A 24,279-nucleotide genomic window follows, 5' to 3' on the forward strand; every position below is an offset into this window, starting at 1 on the left:
TCCATACGGATGGATCACTGAGTATATAATCACAACCCCACCATCCTTTTTCTCTTCGATTTATATATATGTGTCTCCTCTGTCAACAAACAAGCAAAAGCAATCAATTTGGTTGACCAATTTTTAACCTTTCATGCAAGATTTGTTTATTAACTGTTTTTACATATTTATAAAATGATATTCTGATAAAGGTCTCGACCCTGATATTGTGGGTGAACCAAAACTATTCTGTATTCACTTACTTGAGACTTTTATAATTCAATGATTTATTAGGGGAAAAAAAAAAAAATAAAGATTTAAACCCTTGCTTTCTATATTTTTCTTGAGAACAAAATCTTGAAAAATGAATGATTTATCAATGTTTTTTACAAGAAAGGAGAGGGAAAAAAAAAGAAGAAAAGAAAAGAAAAGCTTTTGTAAAGAGTAAAGAGAACAGTGTAAAAACAAAGGACATAATAATGACTTGGCAGAAAGGAAAATTAGGAGTCAAATACAATTTTTAAGTTTGAATATTAAATACACTGTGTATGATACTCACTCCAAACACAAGTAATAATAAATTAAATTAATAAATATCAATCTGAGTTGTAGTCTACTGCTATAACGGCAACAGCAACAAACAAAGACGAACTACGAGTCTTGAGTGGGGATAGAAGCTTAATCAGAAATATCGCATATAAACAAGTAGATGAGTTCATTAGGATACAAACAAGAAATTGTTGATGAATTAATTATGTGTTTCTAAGGAATTGTAGATGAGTTCATGTTCATGTTGCTTTCACAATATATTAACAGTTTGCGATCTTTCTTCAATCCTTTAAAATGACCTATTTCGTTTGATAATCAATGGTTGCTTCGAAATGTGAAAATGGGCTGTAAGACAGCACAATTGTCGTGTTGCATGCCCAAGTTCACAGAGCTTAATGGCTGGCTGTGGACCAATTTATGCTACTAATACTGCATAAAAATATCTTGAAAATGGATAAAGCCCAACAAAAAAATTGTTGGCAGTCGTTCTGTTCAACAATTAGAGTGCAAATGCAAAGTACAGAGACCAATTTGAGTTACAAGTTGACAGATTTATCACATAATACTACTCCCTAATGATGCCAGACCAAGCACATGGGTCGGCAAGACCTGGCGGATTCCAACTACAATTGAAATCATGGTAAGTAGGGTTATTTGATGGTCCACCATCACCTATTTGGAAAAACAAATTTGAGTGCTACTGATTTTTACTGCAGAAAAAAAGATAAAAAATTGATTCCGACGGCCCATCTACACCCACTGCGACAGCCAACGGTGGATTTATGAATTTGGTTCCGAGCTATCACAGCACCAGCAACAAGTCGTAATCAAAAATGGCCAAGCGCAATCACCTGGTTACATTATTTTACATGTAAGAAAAACAACTCGACCTATTCAAGTCTGTTTCTCTCGGGAAAAGGAAAATAATTTAATTATACTGATCGATAGATAAGTTACACCATGTTAACTGTGATATTAGCTGGGTGAAAGATTAGTCCCTTCACCTAAGCCACCTGCTCTTCTCCCTCGTCATGTGTGCTGCTATGATTTAAGAACTGCCAGAACATCAAATGAAACTGCATTTTTTTTTGGGGGGGGGGTTGCATGCTTCAAACGCATGCGCAGGGATAATGCAAAGAAACAGGGACTACTGAATTTTACATTTACTGTGGGAGGAATGTTGAAACTATTTACAATTAGAGCTAGGAGCTCTATCTAAGCAGGATTTCATCCATCAAGAGCTTCACTAGCCTTCACAAACCGACCCTTCACTCGCTTTCTTGTATCGGCTCTCGCCTTTCTTGATTCATATCGTATGTGCTTATCATATCTGTACAAAACAAACTTTTAGTATTTCGGGAATTATATAATGCTTGATGAATGCTTAGCACTGAGATGCACCAATGAAGATATACCTTCGGGTTTTCTTCTTCTCTTTATATCGCTGCATGGCAGTGCCTCTGTTCTTTGCCAGCAGCTCTATGTCAGCCTTGGTTGCTGGCACTGTTCTCATGCTGTCACCTCTCACAAGAATCTTCTCTTCCATGAACTGGATATCTCTACATGTGCTAGACCCTTTCAACTTACCAAAAGTTGATTCTGATGATGCCTTTGCTACTGGTAGATTGTTGCTTTCAGATGTCTCTGGACCTTGACTGGCTGTCGGGTTATTTGTGTTGTTCTGCAGTTTCATGCAACCCAATGATAGAACAAACATGAGACCCATATTGTGCACAGATTGGGTTGAATAGGCAATAAATTAACAGTATATAATCAGACCAACATCACATACTTAAAAGTCGAAAACAAATATATTTTTCATTATTCAAAACTGGGATTGAACTGCATGATTTACATGGATTACTAGGATATACAAAACAGCAAAAGGCATGACATTAATTAAATAATTGCAGAGAATAAACAGTTCATTCGAAAAAGAACCACTCTAGTTATACTGAATAACACCATAACTGAAAACTAAAATCAAATGTTAGAAAATAAAATAAAAGAACTATATGAAGAAACCGTTGCTGATTTAGCATTGCAAAACTTCTAAGGTTTTGTAATACACAAACAAAAATAGTAGTCCCAAGCACTTTAAGTCACCTATTAACTCAAGCCACATCAATTATATTCTAGAACATTTACCAGAAAAATTGTCGAAAACAAGATTATAACTAGAGATTTTATAACAATAGTATAGTTATAATGAGTACTTACATTAAATAATGCCATATCATCATGTGTAATAGGGCAATTGATCTGGTACATATCTCCCAACATTTTTGCGCTACTCAATGAAGTTTCTTTCATGAATTCGCCAATATTTTTTATAGTGAACCCAGCATTGCTCGTATCATATGCAACTTCCAATTGGTCAGATTCTTCATGCGTTCTCAACTGTCCTAAATTAAAATCCCATATCTGCAAGCAAGGGCTGGAATTATTGATTATCCCTGATGCGAGTTATCCTTTTGCAACAAATTACTGAAGACAGCAGCTTTATCAATTATAAAAAATTTTCTGAAAAATTTCCATCCCCAGACTTTCGGTTAAGTGGTCACAATATATTTAAATTTTAAACTTAACTTGAATATTGTGAAAGTGACCAAACAAGACAAAGAGCGGAGAAACCAATGCCATGAAAAGGAAGAAACATTTTTCCTAGCAATCCCACGATTGGGAGCGAATTGGGAATACAATGACTGTACAAGGGATGTTTTTTAAAAAGCGGGAAATTTATGATGATTCCCAAAGAAAAAAAAAAATCGAAGGAAGTTACCTGAGTGCCATGAGTACTGGCATTACTGTCCCACATTATATCCCCAGGAACCACGCGACCACTGGGTTTCAGATCCATCTGCGACGGCAACATAAACAAGGAGGCGTACGGCGTCTGTTCCTGAAACGATTGCTGAGGAATTGTAGAACCAGCACCGGCAGCGTCAATAACTCCGTCATTTCCATTCCCAAAATCAACTGTGTCCACATTCTCCTGCCAACCACTCCTGGTTGGCGTTACCGGCATCATACTCTCTCCGCCGCCATCACCGCCGCCAGTGTCACCATTCATCATATTTCTTTTGAACAATCCCACCAACTGCTTGTATATCGCTTGCTTGTATTTCCCACAGCAAGGACTCTGATGCCTCTTCGAGGCAGTCACCATATCTACACTATTCACATTCCCATAAACGAAGGCTTTGTCATTAGGCACCATCAAATCCTGAAAACTCATACCATCACAAGATTTAAACGCCCACGGCTCGATTTGCATCACCAAATCCTGCGTCCCAGCACCGCTCCAGCTCTGAATCAACGGGTGATCCAATTTCTTCTCGTCGAGATCGAATCCCCACTTTGAGGCCAGCTCCAGCGCTGAGGGACAACCTGAGAACCCTTCGATCGGGGTCCGATCATGTGAGGCGGAAACAGGGCAACTTCCGTGGGCATCCCAATCGCACTCCTGGCAAAGCACCAAATTGTCGGTTCCGCAACGGAAAGAAACAGGCTCGGAGCCGCAGTTATCACAGATCTGGGATCGGAGATGCTTCCGCGACAAGAGGTTGGCCGAGTGCACATGCTGGTCACAGAAAAGACAGAGCTTGGCGGAGTCAGCTCTGCAGTAGAGAACGGCAACCTGCTCGCTACAGAAATCGCAAGGAACACTCTGTTTGGTTTCCGATTTGGGGCTACCCATCTTTAAGCTTGGAAAAACCCTAGAAGAGGGAAAGCTTATATATGGTATGGAGAGCTAAAAACGACAAGACGCAGAGAGGTTTGTTCAGTGTGGCTTTCTGGGATGAAATAAGAGAGACATTTTTCACCTTTTGGTATTGTATTTGGAAAGTAGTTAGAGTGCAATGAAGCACAAGATTATCATGGAAGGATAAATTTGTAAAAAGATGGAGCCCATTTTAGAAAAAGAGCAAAAATATCTTTACCTTTTTTGCTGAGCTGGCATATTTTATCTTCATTCTCCTCGGAGCTAGTATTTAATGCTTTTAACATAATACGGTGCATCGATCGGGTTTCCCGATTGATGTTAGCCGTCGGATTAGTTGACTAGAAGGGCTGTTGTGGAAATTATTGCAGATAATCTGGTCAGCGAAATCGCAGTCGCGGGCGGATGCAGGTAGTTGCAGTTGCAGCGTTATTGAATCGGTAATAATAATAAAACTCACATGACGCTTTTAGCTTTCTTGTTATAGTAATTAGCAACTGAAATTTTTTAATTTGGATTAGGGTGTGTCATTCCCATAATTAACAATTCCTACACTTTTCTCTTTTTTTTTTTTTTTTTTTTTTAAGGACTTTACCTTATATATAATAGACAACGATCATCGTCTCATTCTTCTTTTTTTCTATAAAATATTTTTTTAATTAAATTCTTCTTGCATTGGCGATATCTTTTTATGATTTTATCATAACACACGTGTGGCTATAAATGATTTTTAATTGAAGTTTTATTTATTTTTGAAAATGACTTATTTTTAAAGGAAAATTAAAAAATTAAATGTTTTTTATCATTGAAAAGGAAGAAAAAAAGGAAGTTTATACAAAATAATGATCCAAGTAATATGGGAGGAGAGAGATTATACAATGTGCAATTTCTTGGTTAATAATTAAATAAAGTCAGCAGTTGAATAATTAAATAAAATAAAAGAGGGAGATTACTACTAACATTGGCATAAAGTCTTAGGTAGTTGGCTTAATGAGAATATATAAAAGTAAGTGGGGACCATATTGTAAAAGTACGGACACAAACAATCTCCCTCTCAAGATATTAATGAATTGAATTCTCAATATTAAATGGGTCAATAGCGCAATTAGCAAATTCAATATCCAGATGTTTTTTCTTTAAACAAAAAAAAAAAAAAAAAAAAACACGTGGAAAGTGATAAATGGAGCTTTAAACAATACATCGTCGTATGAAACGGCAAATTTGCTGCTCTCGAGACGGTAAACGTCGTCATCCATGACGTCTTTCCTCTTACCTTTCTATTATATATATATATTTTTTATTACAAACACTCGCTTGTTCTTTTTTTTTTTTTTTTTTTTTTAAGGTAAACACTTGCTTATTCTATTCACGGTAATCAACCTTATTTATAAATTTCCATTTAACTAAATAAAGGATTATATTAACACTATCCATTTAATAACCCATTATTAAGATTTCTATTTAATTATTATATCGATAGCAATAACAAATTAAGTTATTTTTTAAGTGTCTATTGACCAAAATTGCAGTTTTACCCTTTTAATGGATGGATCGGAAAAGATTTTGGATAGGAAAGATAGTTGCATACGTTAAATCAATAAAAAAAATTGTTGCCGGTGGGTAGAATATCTATGTTAATACCAGAAAAGGAAAAACGAGGAGTAGAGTCTTTAATTAACAGCGGAAAGCTGAACGCTTTTCACGTTTTGAATGTCGAGCAGAAGGGCTTTTTAACTTTTATGCCGACTTCAAGAACTTTTGGCTTTTTTCTGTTTTTTCTTTTGCTCCGGACGAACTAAAATGTTTATGTGGCTACGACTCCTCAACCCTCTTCTTATCCTGTCATCAGTCTTCTGTAAAACCAATAAATTTTATGTATTTACATTCTTCAACCTGTCATTGCATAATTCAGTAGGAGCAGTGCATATTTTTTATTTTCATTTCTGAAACTGTTGCTTATATGGGAAAAAAAAAAACAAGAGCACATATTTATAGATCTTGGTTCACCAGATAGCCTTTCTTTTTTTTTTTCCCCTATAACTATTTAAGTGTCTGAAAATCCTTTGGATTTAAACTATATCCGATTCGAATACTACAAGATCCATGTAGGGCGACTTTTCTAATCTGACGAAATATTTGTTAATTATCTCTGTTTTATAATTTAGATTTATCAACTGGGTCTTCACCTTTAGATATAGTGATTGATTATATCTATTATTTTATGATATAGAGAGATTATACAGATAGATATATTCAATTGAAGGTACATGTCCATAAATTAATTAAACAAGAATTCATGCTTTTCAATTATGATAGATGCAATTATGCAATTGAAAATACATGATTATTGGCAACTTTTTCTGATCATAAGATCGACACGTGCTGCTATGTATTCATCAAGAAATGTACGTAATTTCCAATGATTTAAAGAAACAGATGCTAGGAATTTTTCCCTTTGTTCTTTGATTATGAAAGAAGATTGGTATAATTAATGTCTTAGCTAGTGTCCACTCTTTCTATGACATCAATTGAAAATAACACTAAAGATGTTGAATTCTTTATGAATGCAAAAGATTCATAAAGATCGTAAAAATACCAGAAGAAAAGTCAAAAACAAGGAACCAATGATAGAGCTACGAATTTTAATCGCCGATATAAATTTCTTTGCGCCAATTGATTTTGACTCGTGGGTTATTCTTCAGTTGACGAATAACCCTACCTTATCAGTTGATGTTGCCATTGGAATCTACCCATCATAAGGCAGGGGAGGGGAAAAGAGAAGGGAGGATATTGCTTGCAAGAGAGCGACTGATTAAGGTTTTTTTATCACACATTCTCAGATTGTTTCAGAGGGCATTTCAATCTTGATGGGGCAAAATTATATCATGGCAGAAGCCAATTAATAAAGATGAATATATTCCATATGCCAGGATAAATACTTAATCTAGGTTGCCTATAAATCGAGTGAGGGAGTTTCGCATCATTAAAAAAAAAAAAAAACGAAAATAATAAAACAGAGACCGTTCATGAAGATGAAGAGCCTTGTTTGGTAGCCAAGGATGACTTGCCTGTAGCCTTAACGCAGATTTTATTTAGAATTTGAATGTGATCCACAGGCAGTCTCCTTGGCTACCGAGACCCGCTCTTATCTTTCATGCTCGACTTGTTCTTCTAATTTACTTACTTTTTACTCTTCTTAAAAAATTGTAGGTTGAAGACTTTATAGAAAACGTTGTTGATTACACACCATTCTGAAAATATATGTACCATAAATCACTCTTTATACTGAAAGAAGTCCAGCAAACAAACGATAAAGCACAAAGTTGAGCGTACACTTTCAGCCAAGCATAGCACATAATAATAGGGCTGCAACTATTTATCATGTCATGCAGGCAGTGCAAAGCTCTGCTGTGTCCATTGAGGAACATCTACCACTAAACAAGGATCCGTTTTCTCAAAGTCCGCAACCTATAAAAAACAAGAGTAAACAGTTACATTGAGTTGAAGCAACTGGGACAGTAGAAAATGAAAGATGAAATTGTTCTTACTTTCTCATTGCAGTTTGGGCAATAGTGATATTTATGCCAGAGGCAATCCATTGAAGGGCAAAGAAAGCAAAATCCAAGCATAAATGGCATCATACAACCAACAACAGCTGCCAAACTAGGCTTTGATCTGTATCATGCATGAAGGGAGAATATGTCAGTCCATATAACAAGGAAAACAATAGGATGGAAAAGGACAAAACAAGAAAACAAGTTTGACAGTAGAATTGACAACACAATCCAACCTGAAATTCAGGTAGGAGGACGGAATCTAAATTCATAGAATCTGGTAATTTCACTGTTCATTTGATTTCATGAAATAAGGTGGTTCTCAAAATCCTCATATATCAAAGAAAGAAGCAATGACAGAACATATGTTTCTGAAAGCCATATTGTCATTGACGGTATTGGTTGACAACAAAAAAATATGATAAGAACGACAGCATTTTAACAATCCAAATGAATTGAGGGGCAAGATAAATCCTTATGAGCAGGTTGTTTATCTAGAATATAAAACAGAATAGGTCAAGAACAGAAGTCCAGAATGCACATGCGAGATTCCTGCTATCTTTTACCAGTGCAGGTATCAATTCTCCAACATCTCCTGCCTTCAAAACATTATTTCTTTCTCTAGGAGAATAAAACAAGCTCAACAGTATCTAATCGTTTCTTCCAGCATAACAATTGCACCTTAAACCCTATAACTTCTACAAATTCCTTACTTGGTCATTAATTGCAGCAATTAAGAATCAAGCCAATGCAAAAACAACAACAAAAAAGAAAAAAAAAAAAAAAAGGACTTTGCTTTTTGAAGATCATATCCCGGAAACTGATCAAGAAATTCAATTGTCGACCAACTTATTCCCAACCCATGAACTAAAAACGAATCTATAGTCCGATTATTTCTCTACAGCAAAGCAATCGCTTACCTATTCTAAAAATTTTGTCACAAATAAACTTAATCGCATATTTTCTCTGTATAAACCAATTCCCACGAACCATTAGCCTAACATTTGCTATGCATATAGAGAGAATTTATTCAAAAATCGATGAAACCCTAATATCAATATCAATCAAGGTGAGAAGCAAGAAATAATTAGGCAGAAATTTACCTTACGAAAGTAAGCCCAGAACTTCCACAGAAGGGACAGTTAAAAGGAGCAGGAGTGTCCCGATACATCGTCTGCTGAATCGGAATTCCTTTCGGATCACCGAAGACGGCGTTTGGTGGGATGGCTCCGGCTTGGTACGGGTTCTGGCCGACGTAGTACGGAACCCCGAGGGCAGGCTCGTCTTTTTGCCCCATAATTTTTTCTTTTAGTCAAGCTTTTCTTGATTAGAGATCGATCGGTTGGAGGAAGAGAGGAAGAAAGATTGGTTCTTGAAATCCAACGGAGAGCAAGAATACGATTGAGGTTTTTTTGAAGGAAAGCTTGTCTCTTTAATTTAATTTAATAAGAAAGCAAAGTAATTGACGTTGAAAAGCCATAAATAAAGATAAATATGCGGTTTATACAAATAAATGATTGACCAAAAAACATGTCTCTTTGTTTCTAGAGAAGAATTGACTAGGAACCTTCCTTTCCTTCTACTTCTTCTTCTTCTTCTTCTTCTTCTTGCTTTCTCATTAGTATTTATTTTTTTTACATTTTCATCTTTTGAACCTAAATAAGACCCTCGCCAACCACTAGGGGTTTATACATGGAACTCCTGTGGTTAGAGAATTCTAATTCCAGCCTTCCAACTCTCTACTTTTTTTTTTTTTTTTTTTTTTTATAGAAGATATAAAAACTAACCAAACCAAATAGGTAGCAAAACTATTGTTTGAATTCTAATTCTAGGCCTCCGACTCTCTCTGTATTTATATTTTTTATATAGAAGATGAGAAAACTAATTAAATCAGACGAATAATTATTTAAATTTAAAGAAAGATTTATTTATATCCGACATATGAATTCACTTGTACATCAGATTAATTAAAAACAGTTTTGATATGTTTGTGTAGGCAACAAAATTACTGAATTCAAATAGGAAAGGGTCAATGTAGACTTCTAGATGGCTCTCATTACATATTTATCAACAAAAAACTGCTCATAAGGTTCACACCATTGACAATTCAACGTCTATACCTTATTGACATCATGGGTTCAATCATTGTTGTTGGGCTCAAGCCTAGTCCAATAAGTAATAAGTGTATTTATACAGTCAAAGCAAAGCAAAATTATTAAATAGTATAGATCATCCAGGATGCCTAAATAGGCTAAATCACAGGCCAGAGAGATACCTAGATAGGCTTGTGAAGGAGGTCCAATTCTGGAATACTTATAAGCTACACCAAACCCAATGGGCTACATCCTTTTCTTAATTATTTATCATTCAATTATAGGATGCCACTGCCCACTACTCCCCTTTCTTCAAGGCATTCACACCTTATGATTGATGACAATTTTTTTTTTCTTTTTTTAAGATTATTGTGACAAGCTTTTCATGCAGTACTTACTGTTATTGTCTGTCTCTACAATATTTTTTCTTCAAACAAATAAAATGATTTTTTATCCGATAAACGTATTTCCAAGTCGAATTTATATTTTCATTTTTACAGAAATTGAAATTGAAGTCGGTAAAATGGGCGACACAATTCTCCAATAATATACAAAAGGGTAATACATCCCAAGGAGTCACAGCTGGTAAGGCCTGACCGGAAGGGAATATTAGTGCAGAGACACTGCACACACACACACAAATAGATAGAGAGGGAGAGAAAGAGAATGGCGTCAGAGACTGACAATACTTCAGAATAGATTCCATAAGGTGGGAAATTACCATTTTATTCATATTCATCTCGTGAAATATATTTATATATATATATGTAATTGTAATTGTATCATCTTTCTCTGTTTTGTTTTTTCGGTTCACAGGCCACCACAGGCGGAGCGGGGCAAGCGGCTACCCCAATACATTCGGCCTGTCGAGTCTTTAGTCTTTAGTCTAAGTAATTTGCATGCTTGTTTTCTTCTTCTTGTCCATTTTCTACTCTTGAATTTATAGTTAGTGATATTACAGAATCTTAAAAACCCAAACTAACGTTGCTTTCAACTCTCTCAACTCCCTGCCTATCTTTAACGTTTATTTTTTATTTTTTTATTTCCATATTTCTTTTAATACGTAGAGCTTTTTTTTAAAAGGAAAAAAAATTATGCAAGCACGTCTAGAAATGCATTTTGCTGGGAGGAACAAAATCTCCATAACTGTAGAAACGAGAATATGAGTTCGATTTCAAAAAAAATATATTTTATTGAAAGAGTAAAAAAACATTTAGACTGTATAGTGTAAAGAAGATTACATCTTTAATTATAAGAAAATGCACAAAAATGTTTATGCAATACTTGGAATGAAAGTATTTATAGTTAATATACCAAAAATAATAATAATAAATAAGTATTTATGGTTGAAAAATAGTTGAAATTAGTTTTATAAAATTAATATAAATATAAATTAATTAATAAGTAGTCGATTAAAATCTTTATAAACAATTTTAATCTAATTATTGGTTGGAAATCAACTATGAGGAATGGATAGTACTAAAACCCAAATTAAATTCTAAATTCAAATGATAATATTAATTAATATTCTCTTTAAAAAAAAATATTAATATATGTGTATGTATGAAAAAAACACATGGCGAGGAGAGTACGTAGCTGTCCAAGGAATGTCCCTCCTTTTTTTTTTAAAAATAAAAAGTGAAAAATAAAAAATAAAGATCGCCAACTTTCTCAAAACCCACACAAAACTGTCAAAGAAAGTTCCGGCATTCTTTTTGGCAACCGCGTTCTTACCGGATCTCTCCTTCTCTTTTCTTTTTTTCTTTTTTTAAATTGTTTTTTAAAAACAGCTAACAAATTAACAAACTCTTTTTAAAGCTCCCACGAAGTCTGCAGGCTCCAATTTATTTTATTTTATTTTATTTAATGAATAAATTTTAATAATTATAGTTATGGTTACTAACGCGCACCCTCGACTGCGGGTGTGATAGTTGAGTCCAACACAGTGGTGTAAGACAAAATGTATCCCACAGTGGTTTCCTGGCTCTGACAGTCTTTGGGCCCACCCAGGGTCTTTGTGTGAAAGATTCACACGCTCCTATAGGAAGAGCGTGGTTTTTGTATTTGTATATGTATACTATTATTTTATAATTGAAAATAATAATCCTCTCTCTCTCTCTCTCTTTCTTTTTCTTTCTTTCTAATGGTCTCCTCTTTTTATTCCCTTGAAAATCTCCACCCTTAACTTAACAGACTCTCTCTCTTTTATCTCAAAGTCCCTATCTCATCTCTTTCTTGCGTTTAGGTTTATCTCTTGGAAAATTTGTATGTATATATTAGTATAAGGATTTCAGCGGATTAAGAACAAGTAATGACGGCTCCAAACATGGCCGCAATCACTGCATCTTTAGAGCGGTCTCTTCAGAACTGTTCGCTAAATCATCATCAAAGTAGGGGAGTTTTAGGGGCAGGAGAGAGGTCGTCGAGCTCGGACGATGCAGAGGTAGAGGGAGCACCGACGGAGCAAAATCATATGCCTAACTCTGACACCACCTTGGAGCTTAACTCCCATATCTCTCTCCCTTACCATTGGGAGCAATGCCTTGATTTAAAGGTACCCTTCTAGATTTAAAAGTATATTTCGTCTGTTATAGCTTCAATAAATGCAGATCTTGCCCTCTTTCTCTCTCTTTTTCTTTTGTTACTTTCTGTGGAAATATGTGTCTTTAGTTCTTGAATGCCCTTTGGTTTGCTGTCTTGTTTTTAATGCTTCTGGTCTCTCTTTCTCCTACTTATAATACTACCCCAGATTAAGAATAGGTTATTGACCGCAAAAACAAACCCTAAAAAGGGAATTCATATATACTTTTTTCTTTTAGCCTCATCTCTTTTTCAATTTATCCCTTTTGGCTCCCATTTCACATAAAGCAATTAAAAGATAGGAAATTTCTATGTTTGACCACCATGTAAAAATTGTTTCTTTGAATGTTATATCTTAAAATTTAGGTTTTTATTTACAGGGTTTGGTTAGTTTTATGGTTATATTTTGTTTCATGGGAACATTTAATTTGTTCAACACTATCAAAGTTTTCATCTTTTCTTGGGTGGATTTAGTACCAATTGGATTTTTGGATGGTTTCTTTCCTTTTTCTTTACTATGGGGTGATTTAGTGTTCTTTCTTCCTTCTTTAATATATATTGAAATCATCAAATATCCCTAAGAAACAGAAGAGGAAAGTAATCATCAAAGAAAGGGTGTTAGATTAATAAAAATTAGGGTGTTGATTAATTATCGGTAGAGTTGAAACTTGGGTGTACTATGCAGACAGGGGAGATTTACTATATAAACTGGAGGAATGGAATGAAAGCAAAAGAAGATCCAAGAGTAAAACAAGAATACAACGGCGATTTTTACTCAGAAGACGACAGCTCATATGACAGTGAAGAGTCATCATCAGAGTCGTCTCCTCCATCTTCTTCAAGAGAGCATTATCGAGTGCAGCAGAAAGAAGACCATGTCCTTGTTGTGGCTGGTTGCAAGAGCTGCCTTATGTACTTCATGGTCCCAAAACAGGTCGAAGATTGTCCCAAATGTAATGGCCAACTTCTCCATTTTGATAGATCTGAAAATGGCTCTCCATGAAAACCCTCCCTTCTTTTCTTTTTTCTTCTTCTTCTTTCTCTTTTTTCTCTCTCTAGTTTTAAATTCAAACAACTCATTTGTGTTCTTCAAAGATTTTCTGAGTGTGGAATGATCATGAAATGCGTGCCGAATGGGTTTTCATAATTTAATTAGCTACTTAATTAACTTTATATTTTCCTTTTCTTTTCTTTGCTGTTAAATTTGTTTCTTGATTTATCAAGGACTCCATTGAAATGAGTCTTAGCTTAGATAGAAAGAGAGAGAGAGAGGCAGTGGGTAAGGTCATTGCAGAAGAAAGAACAATATTTTGGTCATGATTGGGACGTGTAGCTTTTCTTTCTTTTCTTTTCTTTTTTATTCAGCTGTTACTGATCAGATAATTCTTGCTCTTTCAGAATACATAATAGCTTCTTCTTCTTCTTCTTCTTCTTCTTCTTGTTTTTTATTTTTATTTTTATTTTTATTTATTATTAGCATGTTGTATAGCTGCAAATTGATTTATTTATTTATACTAGTGTTTATAGCTGCACGCTGGAATTAAATCATTCTTTGAATTAATTGTTTTTTTAGTCCTTTGTTAACATTAAACAAATATTATGTTGGTGTCATTGACAGATACATGCATGAATTTTTCTTCTGAAAATGAAATTTTATGTTTTTTAATTTTAAGTTAAGAATGTTGCTGTTGAGATAAAAATTTGCCTATATTAGGATATGCATGGATTTGATTTTTTGAATTTGAGTTTATGATATTAAATGTTAAATAACCAATCATTTCAAACAACTAATTACTTAAATAAATAATTGGGGTACTCAAAATAAAAAAGGAAAAAAAAATCCAAATGAATTTCTATATTGTATTGATTGGTTCACTTGAATCCTTATTAATCATTTTGTGGACAAATCTCTAAATTTTGTTGATTGTTTGAATGAACCATTAAATTTTGGCAAAATGGAAAAAAAAAAAAAAAAGAAAATCCAAAATTTATTACCGTGGCAATTTTCATAATTTACCATTTTTTACATTTTTCTCATATTTAACAAAAATAAAAATTTTAAAATACGAAATCTATATTATTATTATGTTCTTATGAATTAAAAATTTTAATATTTTTAATTAATTTTTAATATTACAAATAGACAAATAAACGGAGACTTAATTACATTAATTTTGTATAGGTTTTGCTTTTCTATGAATGTCTAGTGAACAACTATATATCCGTTACCCTTTCAAAAAAAAAAAAAAAACTATATATCCGTTAATTTGTTGCAACAAAAGTTAAGGTGAAATAAAGTAGCAACAAAATAATAACATTTGTTTAGGGAAGTTGGATAAAAAATTTACCATATTTGAATTATTTAAATTATGAAAATGGGTTTTTTTTTTTTTTTAAAGAATATAAAAATGGGTTTTGGTCAGACCGAATCAGTGCATGTACATTGTCCAATTGCACAGAATAGCACTTGTGTTGGTCAACAAATATTATAATTATTAAAAAGAAAGAGTGCTTTCATCATGATTGCTTTCTTGAATGTTAACCCTTTTTTTTTTTACATTTAAGAATAGATTTTCCACATCCTAATAAAGCGTTTTAGCTTTTTTTTTTTTTTTTTTATATATAATGATAAGTCAATACCAATAAAAATTTATATTTCTTGATCTGCTCATTAATAAAAAAATCTCCCGACGTTATTTTCTAAATTAAACAGATGGTTATTTAACTGTGTAGACTCTCGTGTTGTTTCGATTAATTGAGACAATACATATTAATCCTTTATCAAAATGCAATTTGGATAAAATATATACACAGCATATATACTTCCCAGGTGATGATCTAATCACTCTTATAAATTTCAAGAATTTTAAGTGATAAATTACAATCTACAGATTGTTGAAAATTATGTGGAAAATAACAGGAACACAGAGTACTTTTTTCTTCTCGACAGTGGAAAAGGAGATTGCGGAAAATAAGGATGAGGACATGGAAAAATAAGCTCATTTCGCTTACCTTCAAAATGCCTTTTTTTTTTTTTTTTTTTTTTTTGTTAAAAAAATAAAAATTAAATTTAGAAATTTCATGTTTGGTTGGGTTGTTCAATTCCACTAAGAAATAAGCTCTTGAATCTCTTCTTGGCAAAAGAGTAAATTGGATATCACAACAAACATACAAAAAGATGTTTCAAGCAAAATAGAGAATTTTGGAGTTTGAATCTTTATGAATTAAGAAATTTTTCGCTGAAAGATCGTGTTTGAATCTTTATGAATAGAGAAATTCCTCGCTGAGAGCTTTTTATTTTTATTTTTTTATGGGTCTGATGTTATGCCAGTAGCATAAAAGAACTATTTATAAATGCTTAATTAATTAATTAAATAATTAAAATATGTTGAAAATTTTCATGCGGAAAGGTTTAAGATTGCTTGAAATTTTACAGTGAGATTGGGATGGATAGAGCGGAGTTTTACATATGAAAAGCGACAAACTTCTTTTATTGCGCCACTCGTACAAGCAATTTAAATATATAATATGCATTCAACAGAAGAAGAGAAAGAATATTATGAGCAGCTTTTCTCAGTCTTGGGTCTCTGGGTATATGACAAGTGTTGGACTGTGTGGTCACCACTCACCAATTACTTATAATCTTGATTATTGAAAACAAGAAATTAAGCTGCAAATTAAAATGATACAAGAGAAATGGAGTAGTTAGGTTTAAAAAATGATTGCAGAAAGGTAAAATTGACAATATGAAGCTCGAAATACAAAGTGTAAAAAGATGGGTTGCATGCAAAAAAGGGGAAGACATTGGTAGAGCACAGTTGTTTGGTCTGAGGGAAGGTGAGGCCCTTTCGTCCTAAAAGATTCGAGTTTCAGAGAAAGGGAGATGCTTTAGCTTCAGACTGTTATATTATATGGTCCATGATGAGACAATAGGTCTTATATATATATATATAGCTTGCTTCGCTTGGAGTAGGGACTGTGCAGAAAACAAAGAAACCTTTTCTTTTCTTTTCCTTTGCTTTGCTTTTCTTTGACACAGAAAAAGAATCTAACCACTTTGTGACTTGTGAGAGAGAGAGAGAGAGAGAAAGACCTAAAGGGTTCTTGCATTGTGCACTAATGTCTGTCTGTGTCTATATAGAAAGAAAAAACAGATACTTTTGGATACATGAAGCTACAAAGGTAAGACAGCGAGAGAGTCAGACACTGAGATAGACTCTGATTAATTAGTGTTTAATTAAATATAATTACCACTAAATCAAAATTAAAATCTTGTTGTTGTTGTTGTTGTTCCATTTGTCAGCCAATATTGCATTTAGTGAAAAATTGGTCAAAGGACCCGCATTTCCTTAAAAGCCTTTTTCATTTTACCCTTACATAATTCAAACGCTTCTGTGAAGAGAATCTTTTATGCATGTTTGTCTGTTTTAGTACCTAATTGGTGTTCTTGTGTCTTTCTTCCATAATTTCCATGCTTGTGCACGTACAATTACTTGCTCTTCCTTTCCCGGTTCTAGGTTATTTTTACATTTTACTAACTAGAGCTAAAAATTAACCCAAGTGAAGTGAAAAGTGTTGGTGCTTAATTGGAGGGGAGAAAGAGGTAAAACCATAAATTCGATCCCACTTTATACAGCGAGACGGAAATTACACTCCTTGGTAGATACAAATATGCAGTGGAATTTAGAATCAAAATGTTATGGCAGAAGATAAAGCACATGTTGCCTCTTGTAAACATGTCAGGGCACGCATATGATATGAGGCTTTGTACCATGTTTTTATTTTCGTATCTAGTTTTAAGTTATTGTTCTTGTCTAAAGTATTTTGTTATTTACATAGTTATGCAGAAAAAAAAAAAAATTTGAAAGTAATCATATCAGATTTATGAAAACACCATAGAGTCGAACAGTAGCCATGAATGGCCACCAACTGGAGCAAGCGATCCCCTATTGCTCTGTCAATCCGATCAGATATTTCAAATTGAAATTGTGTTTTATAATTCTTTATATAAGTGGTTTATTATTAAACCTTATATGTAAAACATATTGATCTATGTACAGTTTCTTCCGTTATGAAATTTTTAGTTTGATTTCTTCTTATGACAGTAACTAAATTTTGATTGAGAATAAGTCATCTACACCTAAGGCGTAGGTCCATCCATCTAAATCAAACAAATAGAACATAATAGTAATATGATTTTAGCAAATAACAATTTCATGTATTTAGGTTTACTAATAAGCTTCAAGTGATCTTACAAAGTGTTTGTGGTAATGTCTAGCCCGGAGGCCTCAATGTGTCTCTTGATAATTTAGTAACAAAGCCCAGTTTGGATGCTTGGGATCTCAAATTGGAATGAAACGATAATGAGACTGCATCCAATTTTATAGGCCTATGGGTCTATTGGGCTATTTCACTCGACGCTGGCAATACAATTTATAGAACCAGCAGCTTCAATTATAGCATTATAGCATTCTAAAGGGGAAGATCCAGATTTGAAAAAATAAAATAAAATAAAAGGATAGGATATATGTATTACAGAAGATTAATAATTAACAAAACCAAATAACTACTTTATAATACAAGAAAGAACCTAGCTATTACATTCAAGAAACAAATGAAAATTCAACAAATATGAAGGAGCTTCAAGGACCTGACAGTATCTAACGAACAACACTTGACACAGAATCTAAGAGATGATGCACTGCTTTCTCGAAATTAACAAAGCCCATGAACCAGAATTCATGGCCATCCACAGTGACAATATGAATATACTTTTCTGGTGGGTTTTCTTTCATAATAACTGGGTTGACTTGTCCAATTTTCGACAATGGTATCATCAGCTTGTAATAGCACCAAGTCTCTTGTCCTGAAGGAGCTCTAAAGGAAAGAGGACGATCACTGCAGAAACCAACTCTAGCCGTTGATAGATAAATGGTTCCAGCAACAGGTCCAGTCGATGTTGAAAGGTAACAAGCGAAAGTCTTTATCAGCTTTTCATTTGGGTCTGTTTCAAAAATCTGCTTAAACAGAGACTCAAATCCACCCTCTGTTATTGCTTTTGCTGTCAAGTTCACCTTACCCCATGCTGCTTCAGATACAGACGGCGCCGTCTTCACTGCAATTTTTATTTTCAGATGTTCAATTAATACTAAAACTAAGAATAAAAATAAAAAGAACAAGTTATGTTAGAAACTTACGATTATGCCAGATGTTACGGGCAATGGTCTCTGCTTTAGCGCTCCAGGTGTTGAAGGCGTGGATTACAGGTTCAAAAGGGTTGTTGCTAGGCTTGTCTGTAGGGGAATAAACAAGGTAAGGTTGCTGATAAATTTGCTGGTGGTCACCGGCGGTCCATGAGGCTGCTTTTTGGTTATCAGGGTGGACTGTAGGGGCCGCCGGTGAACCCATGATGTGGGTTCCCCATTTCTTGGTTTCCTCCTCCGATACCGTTTGCTGGGACTCTACTTTCGTGTCTTGCGATTGTGTGCTTGCCATGCTTTAATCAAATTTCGATGAGTGCAAGAGACAGATATTGAATTGTTTTTGATGAATTCCTAATATTACATAATTTATATAACGAAGATTTTGTTTTCTTCGTTATGAAGAATGACACGTTACACACCAAATCCATTTTCCAGTTCCAGGATTGGCAAGGAACTAAGGAAAGATTTCCTTAGCTTTCGCGGTCTTTCGAGAAGGGGTATTTTGGTAAACGTAGGAATGTAGGAGAGTTGACTGGTCGATATTATCTGAAAAACTTGTTGATGAAAGAAGAAGAAATCGGGAATTTTCCCAAATAGGTTATTTCCTGTCGTTCGTTCCCTTTCGACTACAATCTCAACAGAATCGCTGCGTAAACGACATCGTTCCTTGTGCAACAGCGACAGAATTTATTAGGTACTGACTTTGTAAATTGACTAGAAGGTTGGTTAGGAATAGAAAACGCCAATTTACTAACCTCGTGTCCGTGTCCATGACAAGTTGGTGGGAAACTTCGTCTCTGTTAGCTACTTATGGCTGCCACTTGCCACTCTGCACTAAACCCTTGTCTCTTGATATCCTGCTCTAACTTCATTGGGAAGAAAGAAAATGAGTTACCAGCGGCTTGACTATCCTCCACCACCGCCAGGTAATTTCGATTTTTCCCTCAAATAACTGGATCTTCATTTAATCTCTCCAACTTGAACTGCATTTCTTCCATTAAATTCTTGCAAATTATTATTTCAGGGACTCCTCCGCCTGGATATCCACCCCCGCCAGGGACTCCTCCGCCTGGGTATCCTCCACCACCGGTGCCACCTTATTCTCCCCCACCTCCACCTGGTTATCAAGGCTACTTCTATGAAGGCTACCCTCCACCACCACCTCCTACTCCTCCTCCGCCTCCACCCCCGCCCCGCCAGGAGGACGGTGGTTGCTTTTCATTTCTTAAGGGATGGTATGTCGTATGTGATCTTTGCTATATCTGTCTACTTTTTGGCTTTTTGAACATAACTAAAGGCTGCAAAATCAAGAATTGAATTATATACATTTATGATCTTATTCAATTCTATGCAACATTCCATATATATTTATATATATATATATATATATATATTATTCCAGAGTTAGATCAAGCTTAATTAGCCATTTTTTTCTTTTTGTTCTAGTTTCTCATCCTTGCATGTTTGTTGCACTTGCAGTTTGGCTATGCTTTGTTGCTGCTTTGTGTTGGAAGAATGCTGCCTTTAGGCGTTGCACTGCATCATATAATCTTTATATATCGATAGTGTTTGATAATTTTACTTCTACTTCAGAATTTGAACATGTTATTCTGCCCATTCAATATATCAAGTGTGAACCTAATTATATTATTATTATTATTATTATTATTGAATGAACTGTGTCTGTGTCATATATATATATAATTGGTGACTTCATATGTATATAGTTCCTAAATGTTGGAAATGGAATCTAAGTTTAACTGCCTTCCTAAATTCTATATATATATAAAAGTCGGTTACAATTTTTGAGTAAAAAATAAAATTAAAAAAAAAAAAAAGGGAACTTGGGCACCAAGCAGTCTAAAGTTTATCTGCCTTCCTAAATTCTATATATATATATATATATATATATAAAAGTCGGTTACAATTTTTTGAGTAAAAAATAAAATTAAAAAAAAAAGGGAACTTGGGCACGAAGCACGTCTGCCTGTATAAGTGGCAACATCCAAATGAGCATAAACTCATTCCAATCCAATGCCCTCTCGCTCTATCTCTATAACCGATTTCATCTCTGAAATAGGGACACAAATCCAAAACCCAAAACCTAAAACCCTAATTAGATTCAAAAACAACACTGCGATCATGGCACCAACATCTCTCCTCGGACCTCCAGAGCTCCACAATCCGGCACTACTATCAAAACAATCACCACAACCAACATCCACCCAAGCTGATCCTTTCATGGATCTCATGGTAGCTAATTTCAACAAACCTGCGGTTGTTTCGCCGCTACCTCCGATGAGCTACACGGAGAATCGTTCTGCAACCTATATCTCATCAGGCAATCCTTGCCTCGATTTCTTCTTTCATGTCGTACCTGATACCCCACCCGAATCCATCAAGCAGAGGCTCAACGAAGCCTGGCAGCAAGACCCTTTAACCACTCTCAAACTCATCTGTAACCTGAGAGGCGTGCGTGGCACCGGAAAATCTGATAAAGAAGGGTTCTATGCGGCGGTGATTTGGCTCCATCAGTTCCACCCTAAGACGCTTGCTTGCAATGTTGCGCCGATGGCGGATTTCGGATATTTTAAGGACTTGCCTGAGATTCTTTTCCGTCTTTTAGAAGGATTTGAGGTGAGGAAGACCCAAAAGGCAGAGTGGGAACAGAGAAAAAGAGGCCTCGGGATCAGAGGAAAAAGTTCTAACTTTAACCGTTTTAGCCCGAGGAACCGGACTTTTCGCGGTCCGTTTCGAGGCCAAAGTAAACTTTCTAAAGGATCGAAGCAGTCGAAGCCTCTTGCCACCAGAGAGATAAGGATCCTAAACGCAATGGAAAGGAACAAAATTGAAAAAGAGGAAGCAAGCATGTCCAGGAAACAGAAAAGAATATGCATGGCTAAGAAAGTTTTTGGGAGATATAGCAGAGACCCTGATTTCCGATTTTTATATGAACGAATTTCAGATTTTTTTGCTGAATGCCTAAAAGCCGATGTAGAATACTTAAAATCTCTGCAAACTAAGAAGATAAGCCTTGCAGCTAAATGGTGCCCATCTATTGACTCTTCCTTCGACAAATCAACTCTACTTTGTGAGAGCATTGCAAGAAAAGTATTCCCCAAAGAATCTTACCCTGAATATGAAGGAATTGAGGAGGCACATTACGCTTATAGGATACGTGATCGATTGAGGAAGGAGGTTTTGGTGCCACTACGCAAGGTTCTCGAGTTACCAGAGGTTTACATTGGGTATAACAAATGGGGTGAAATTCCATACAATCGGGTTGCTTCTGTGGCTATGAAGCTTTACAAGGAGAAATTTTTAAAACATGATGCAGAGCGATTTTCTAAGTATTTGGAGGACGTTAAATCTGGAAAATCCAAAATTGCTGCTGGCGCGTTGCTCCCGCATGAGATAATTGCTGCTTTGAATGATGGTGATGGTGGGCAAGTTGCAGAGTTACAGTGGAAAAGAATGGTCGATGATCTTGTTGAAAAAGGTAAGTTGAGAAATTGCATGGCTATTTCTGATGTTTCTGGTAGCATGAGTGGGACTCCAATGGAGGTATCAGTAGCACTGGGCGTTTTAGTTTCAGAACTGAGTGAGGATCCATGGAAGGGAAAGCTTATTACTTTCAGCGCAGATCCAACTCTGCAAATGGTGACAGGGAATAGTCTTTTAGAGAAGACTAGATTTGTGAGAAGAATGGAATGGGGAATGAACACTGATTTCCAAAAGGTGTTTGACCTTATTCTAAGAGTGGCTGTTGAGGGAAAATTGAAAGAAGATCAAATGATAAAGAGATTGTTTGTGTTTAGTGACATGGAATTTGATCAAGCATCGTCGAGAAGTTGGGAAACTGATTATCAGGTGATTGCGAGGAAATTTACAGCCGAAGGATATGGAAACTGTATACCACAGATAGTGTTTTGGAATTTAAGAGACTCGAGGGCTACACCAGTTCCTGCAACACAGGACGGGGTGGCTTTGGTTAGTGGATTTTCTAAAAATTTGATGAAACTCTTCTTGGATGAAGATGGAGCTATTGACCCTGTCTCAGTTATGGAAGCTGCCATTGCTGGTGAAGAATATCAAAAGCTAGCTGTGATAGACTGATAGACTCTTAATATATATATATTTTTAATTGAATGAGAGTTGGTTCTCCTAGCAAAAACAGAGCATTGTTCACTGTTTTTTTTGATTGAAATGGACTAACTCATCGTTTTCTTATCTAATCCTCTGTTGTGTTGAATACGTATACATCTGAAGATTGCTTAGATTCAAGTCCGGCTAAAACATTAAAAATGAATCAAAATTATTAAATAGTAATCAATTTTAAATTATCAAAAGTTTTGTTTTTTTTAGTAATTAATAATAATTATAAAATATGGAAATTAATTTCACATGAATTGGAATAATTTTTGAAGCGACAATATATTTATTTTTGTTTCAACATTGATGGTGATTTCAAATCCAAAAAAGGGAATATCGTATTTTCCAGGATGTTTAAATGTCATTGCCAGCCTTGTGATAATAGTTATTCAATCAATCATTATCCTCTTGAAGCAGTTGAGTCCCCAACAAAATTGGTTCTTTCGGATAAACTTCATTTTCAAATGGATTAGATTGTAGTTTTGAAAATGCATATCTTTTAGTAGTTAATTGAGTTAACCAAATAATTCAGAGATGGATTATTGCCATAATGACAGTGATAATATTAAATATTTTAATATCTTAAAATCCCTAAAATCTCTCAAGACATCAAACTATTTACGGTTATCAAACGTGTATTAGTGGAGAGTAATTATCCTCTAAAATATTTTGAATTTATCATACAGTAATTACGATTTTAGAAATCCATTTATTAAAATTTTAAAAGATAAGGGTAAGATTATCAATTTTAAAATTAATAAGTGGATTGCTGGAAATTAGGTTTCTTTTGTGCTTCAAACTTGGAACAATTTCAAAAGTGAAAAAAACAAACACTCACTGACATATATTACACAGGAAAAAAGGAAAGTTCTAGCAGAATAAATAAAAAACGTTAAAATCGAGAAAGTGTATTTTTAATATTTTATTGGTCTTTGGTGGAAATTACGTGTTGGGTGGAAAAGGAGCAAACAAAAGAAAATTATAGCATTTGCGTGAAACGAGGGGAAACGGATCATTTGATTTGATCAACGATGGTCCCACCCTTTCAGATTGGATCATCAAATGTCATCTTTTTTATATTAAAAATTACTGTTACCCGAATTAATTCACATGTTGTACGATCTTTATTCTAACTAATTCATTTCATCAACTCTCTGATTTTTTTTTTTTATTAGTATATGAAAGAAAAATATAAAAGAAATATTTTTAATCTCATTGTCATTGGTTGAGATTGGTTGAGATTTGATTTAATTGATTTTCAATATTGTAATTAAATAAAAAAAATCAATTTATTTTTGAAAATATTTTTCTATTTTCAAAAAATAATTTAATTTTCTGAAATCAAATGTGAACCTGATAATTAGAAAATTTTACAGTCTGGGCCTAGAACTAGAAGGGCACGGCGGTCAGCTGAATATGAAAGCGTGCAGCCCAGGGCAACCGGC

The 24,279-nt window shown here is 34.6% G+C and overlaps 6 protein-coding genes across 6 annotated transcripts; 3 read left to right on the forward strand and 3 right to left on the reverse strand.

Moving 5' to 3' along the window:
- Window positions 1-979: 979 nt before the first annotated feature.
- On the reverse strand, window positions 980-4,367 carry LOC105647327 (zinc finger protein CONSTANS-LIKE 15). Its single transcript, XM_012233357.4, has 4 exons — window positions 3,311-4,367; window positions 2,749-2,952; window positions 1,944-2,209; window positions 980-1,858 (listed from the first exon to the last, which is right to left on the reverse strand). The coding sequence occupies exons 1-4, from the start codon at window positions 4,226-4,228 to the stop codon at window positions 1,756-1,758; spliced, it is 1,491 nt and encodes a 496-aa protein (XP_012088747.1). The 5' UTR covers window positions 4,229-4,367; the 3' UTR covers window positions 980-1,755.
- Window positions 4,368-7,516: 3,149 nt separating this feature from the next.
- GILP (GSH-induced LITAF domain protein) lies at window positions 7,517-9,525 on the reverse strand. The gene is made up of 3 exons (XM_012233356.4): window positions 8,910-9,525; window positions 7,801-7,927; window positions 7,517-7,720 (listed from the first exon to the last, which is right to left on the reverse strand). The coding sequence occupies exons 1-3, from the start codon at window positions 9,101-9,103 to the stop codon at window positions 7,637-7,639; spliced, it is 405 nt and encodes a 134-aa protein (XP_012088746.2). The 5' UTR covers window positions 9,104-9,525; the 3' UTR covers window positions 7,517-7,636.
- A 2,502-nt stretch (window positions 9,526-12,027) lies between these two features.
- Window positions 12,028-13,905, forward strand: LOC105647324 (ATP-dependent RNA helicase). Its single transcript, XM_012233355.4, has 2 exons — window positions 12,028-12,453; window positions 13,165-13,905. Exons 1-2 carry the CDS (start codon window positions 12,211-12,213, stop codon window positions 13,480-13,482), a joined length of 561 nt encoding a protein of 186 aa, XP_012088745.1. The 5' UTR covers window positions 12,028-12,210; the 3' UTR covers window positions 13,483-13,905.
- A 4,065-nt stretch (window positions 13,906-17,970) lies between these two features.
- Window positions 17,971-19,171, reverse strand: LOC105647322 (GRAM domain family protein). Its single transcript, XM_012233353.4, has 2 exons — window positions 18,677-19,171; window positions 17,971-18,594 (listed from the first exon to the last, which is right to left on the reverse strand). The coding sequence occupies exons 1-2, from the start codon at window positions 18,972-18,974 to the stop codon at window positions 18,140-18,142; spliced, it is 753 nt and encodes a 250-aa protein (XP_012088743.1). The 5' UTR covers window positions 18,975-19,171; the 3' UTR covers window positions 17,971-18,139.
- A 277-nt stretch (window positions 19,172-19,448) lies between these two features.
- Window positions 19,449-20,359, forward strand: LOC105647323 (uncharacterized). Its single transcript, XM_012233354.4, has 3 exons — window positions 19,449-19,608; window positions 19,707-19,917; window positions 20,162-20,359. Exons 1-3 carry the CDS (start codon window positions 19,569-19,571, stop codon window positions 20,208-20,210), a joined length of 300 nt encoding a protein of 99 aa, XP_012088744.1. The 5' UTR covers window positions 19,449-19,568; the 3' UTR covers window positions 20,211-20,359.
- A 148-nt stretch (window positions 20,360-20,507) lies between these two features.
- LOC149498687 (Uncharacterized conserved protein UCP015417, vWA) lies at window positions 20,508-22,917 on the forward strand. The gene has a single exon (XM_089717712.1). The coding sequence runs from the start codon at window positions 20,717-20,719 to the stop codon at window positions 22,796-22,798; it is 2,082 nt and encodes a 693-aa protein (XP_089573838.1). The 5' UTR covers window positions 20,508-20,716; the 3' UTR covers window positions 22,799-22,917.
- Window positions 22,918-24,279: the final 1,362 nt, after the last annotated feature.

The sequence above is a fragment of the Jatropha curcas genome, chromosome 2 (genome assembly GCF_041381405.1).
Source record: "Jatropha curcas cultivar XTBG-Jc1 chromosome 2, XTBG_Jcur_1.0, whole genome shotgun sequence".
Taxonomy (NCBI): Eukaryota; Viridiplantae; Streptophyta; class Magnoliopsida; order Malpighiales; family Euphorbiaceae; genus Jatropha; species Jatropha curcas.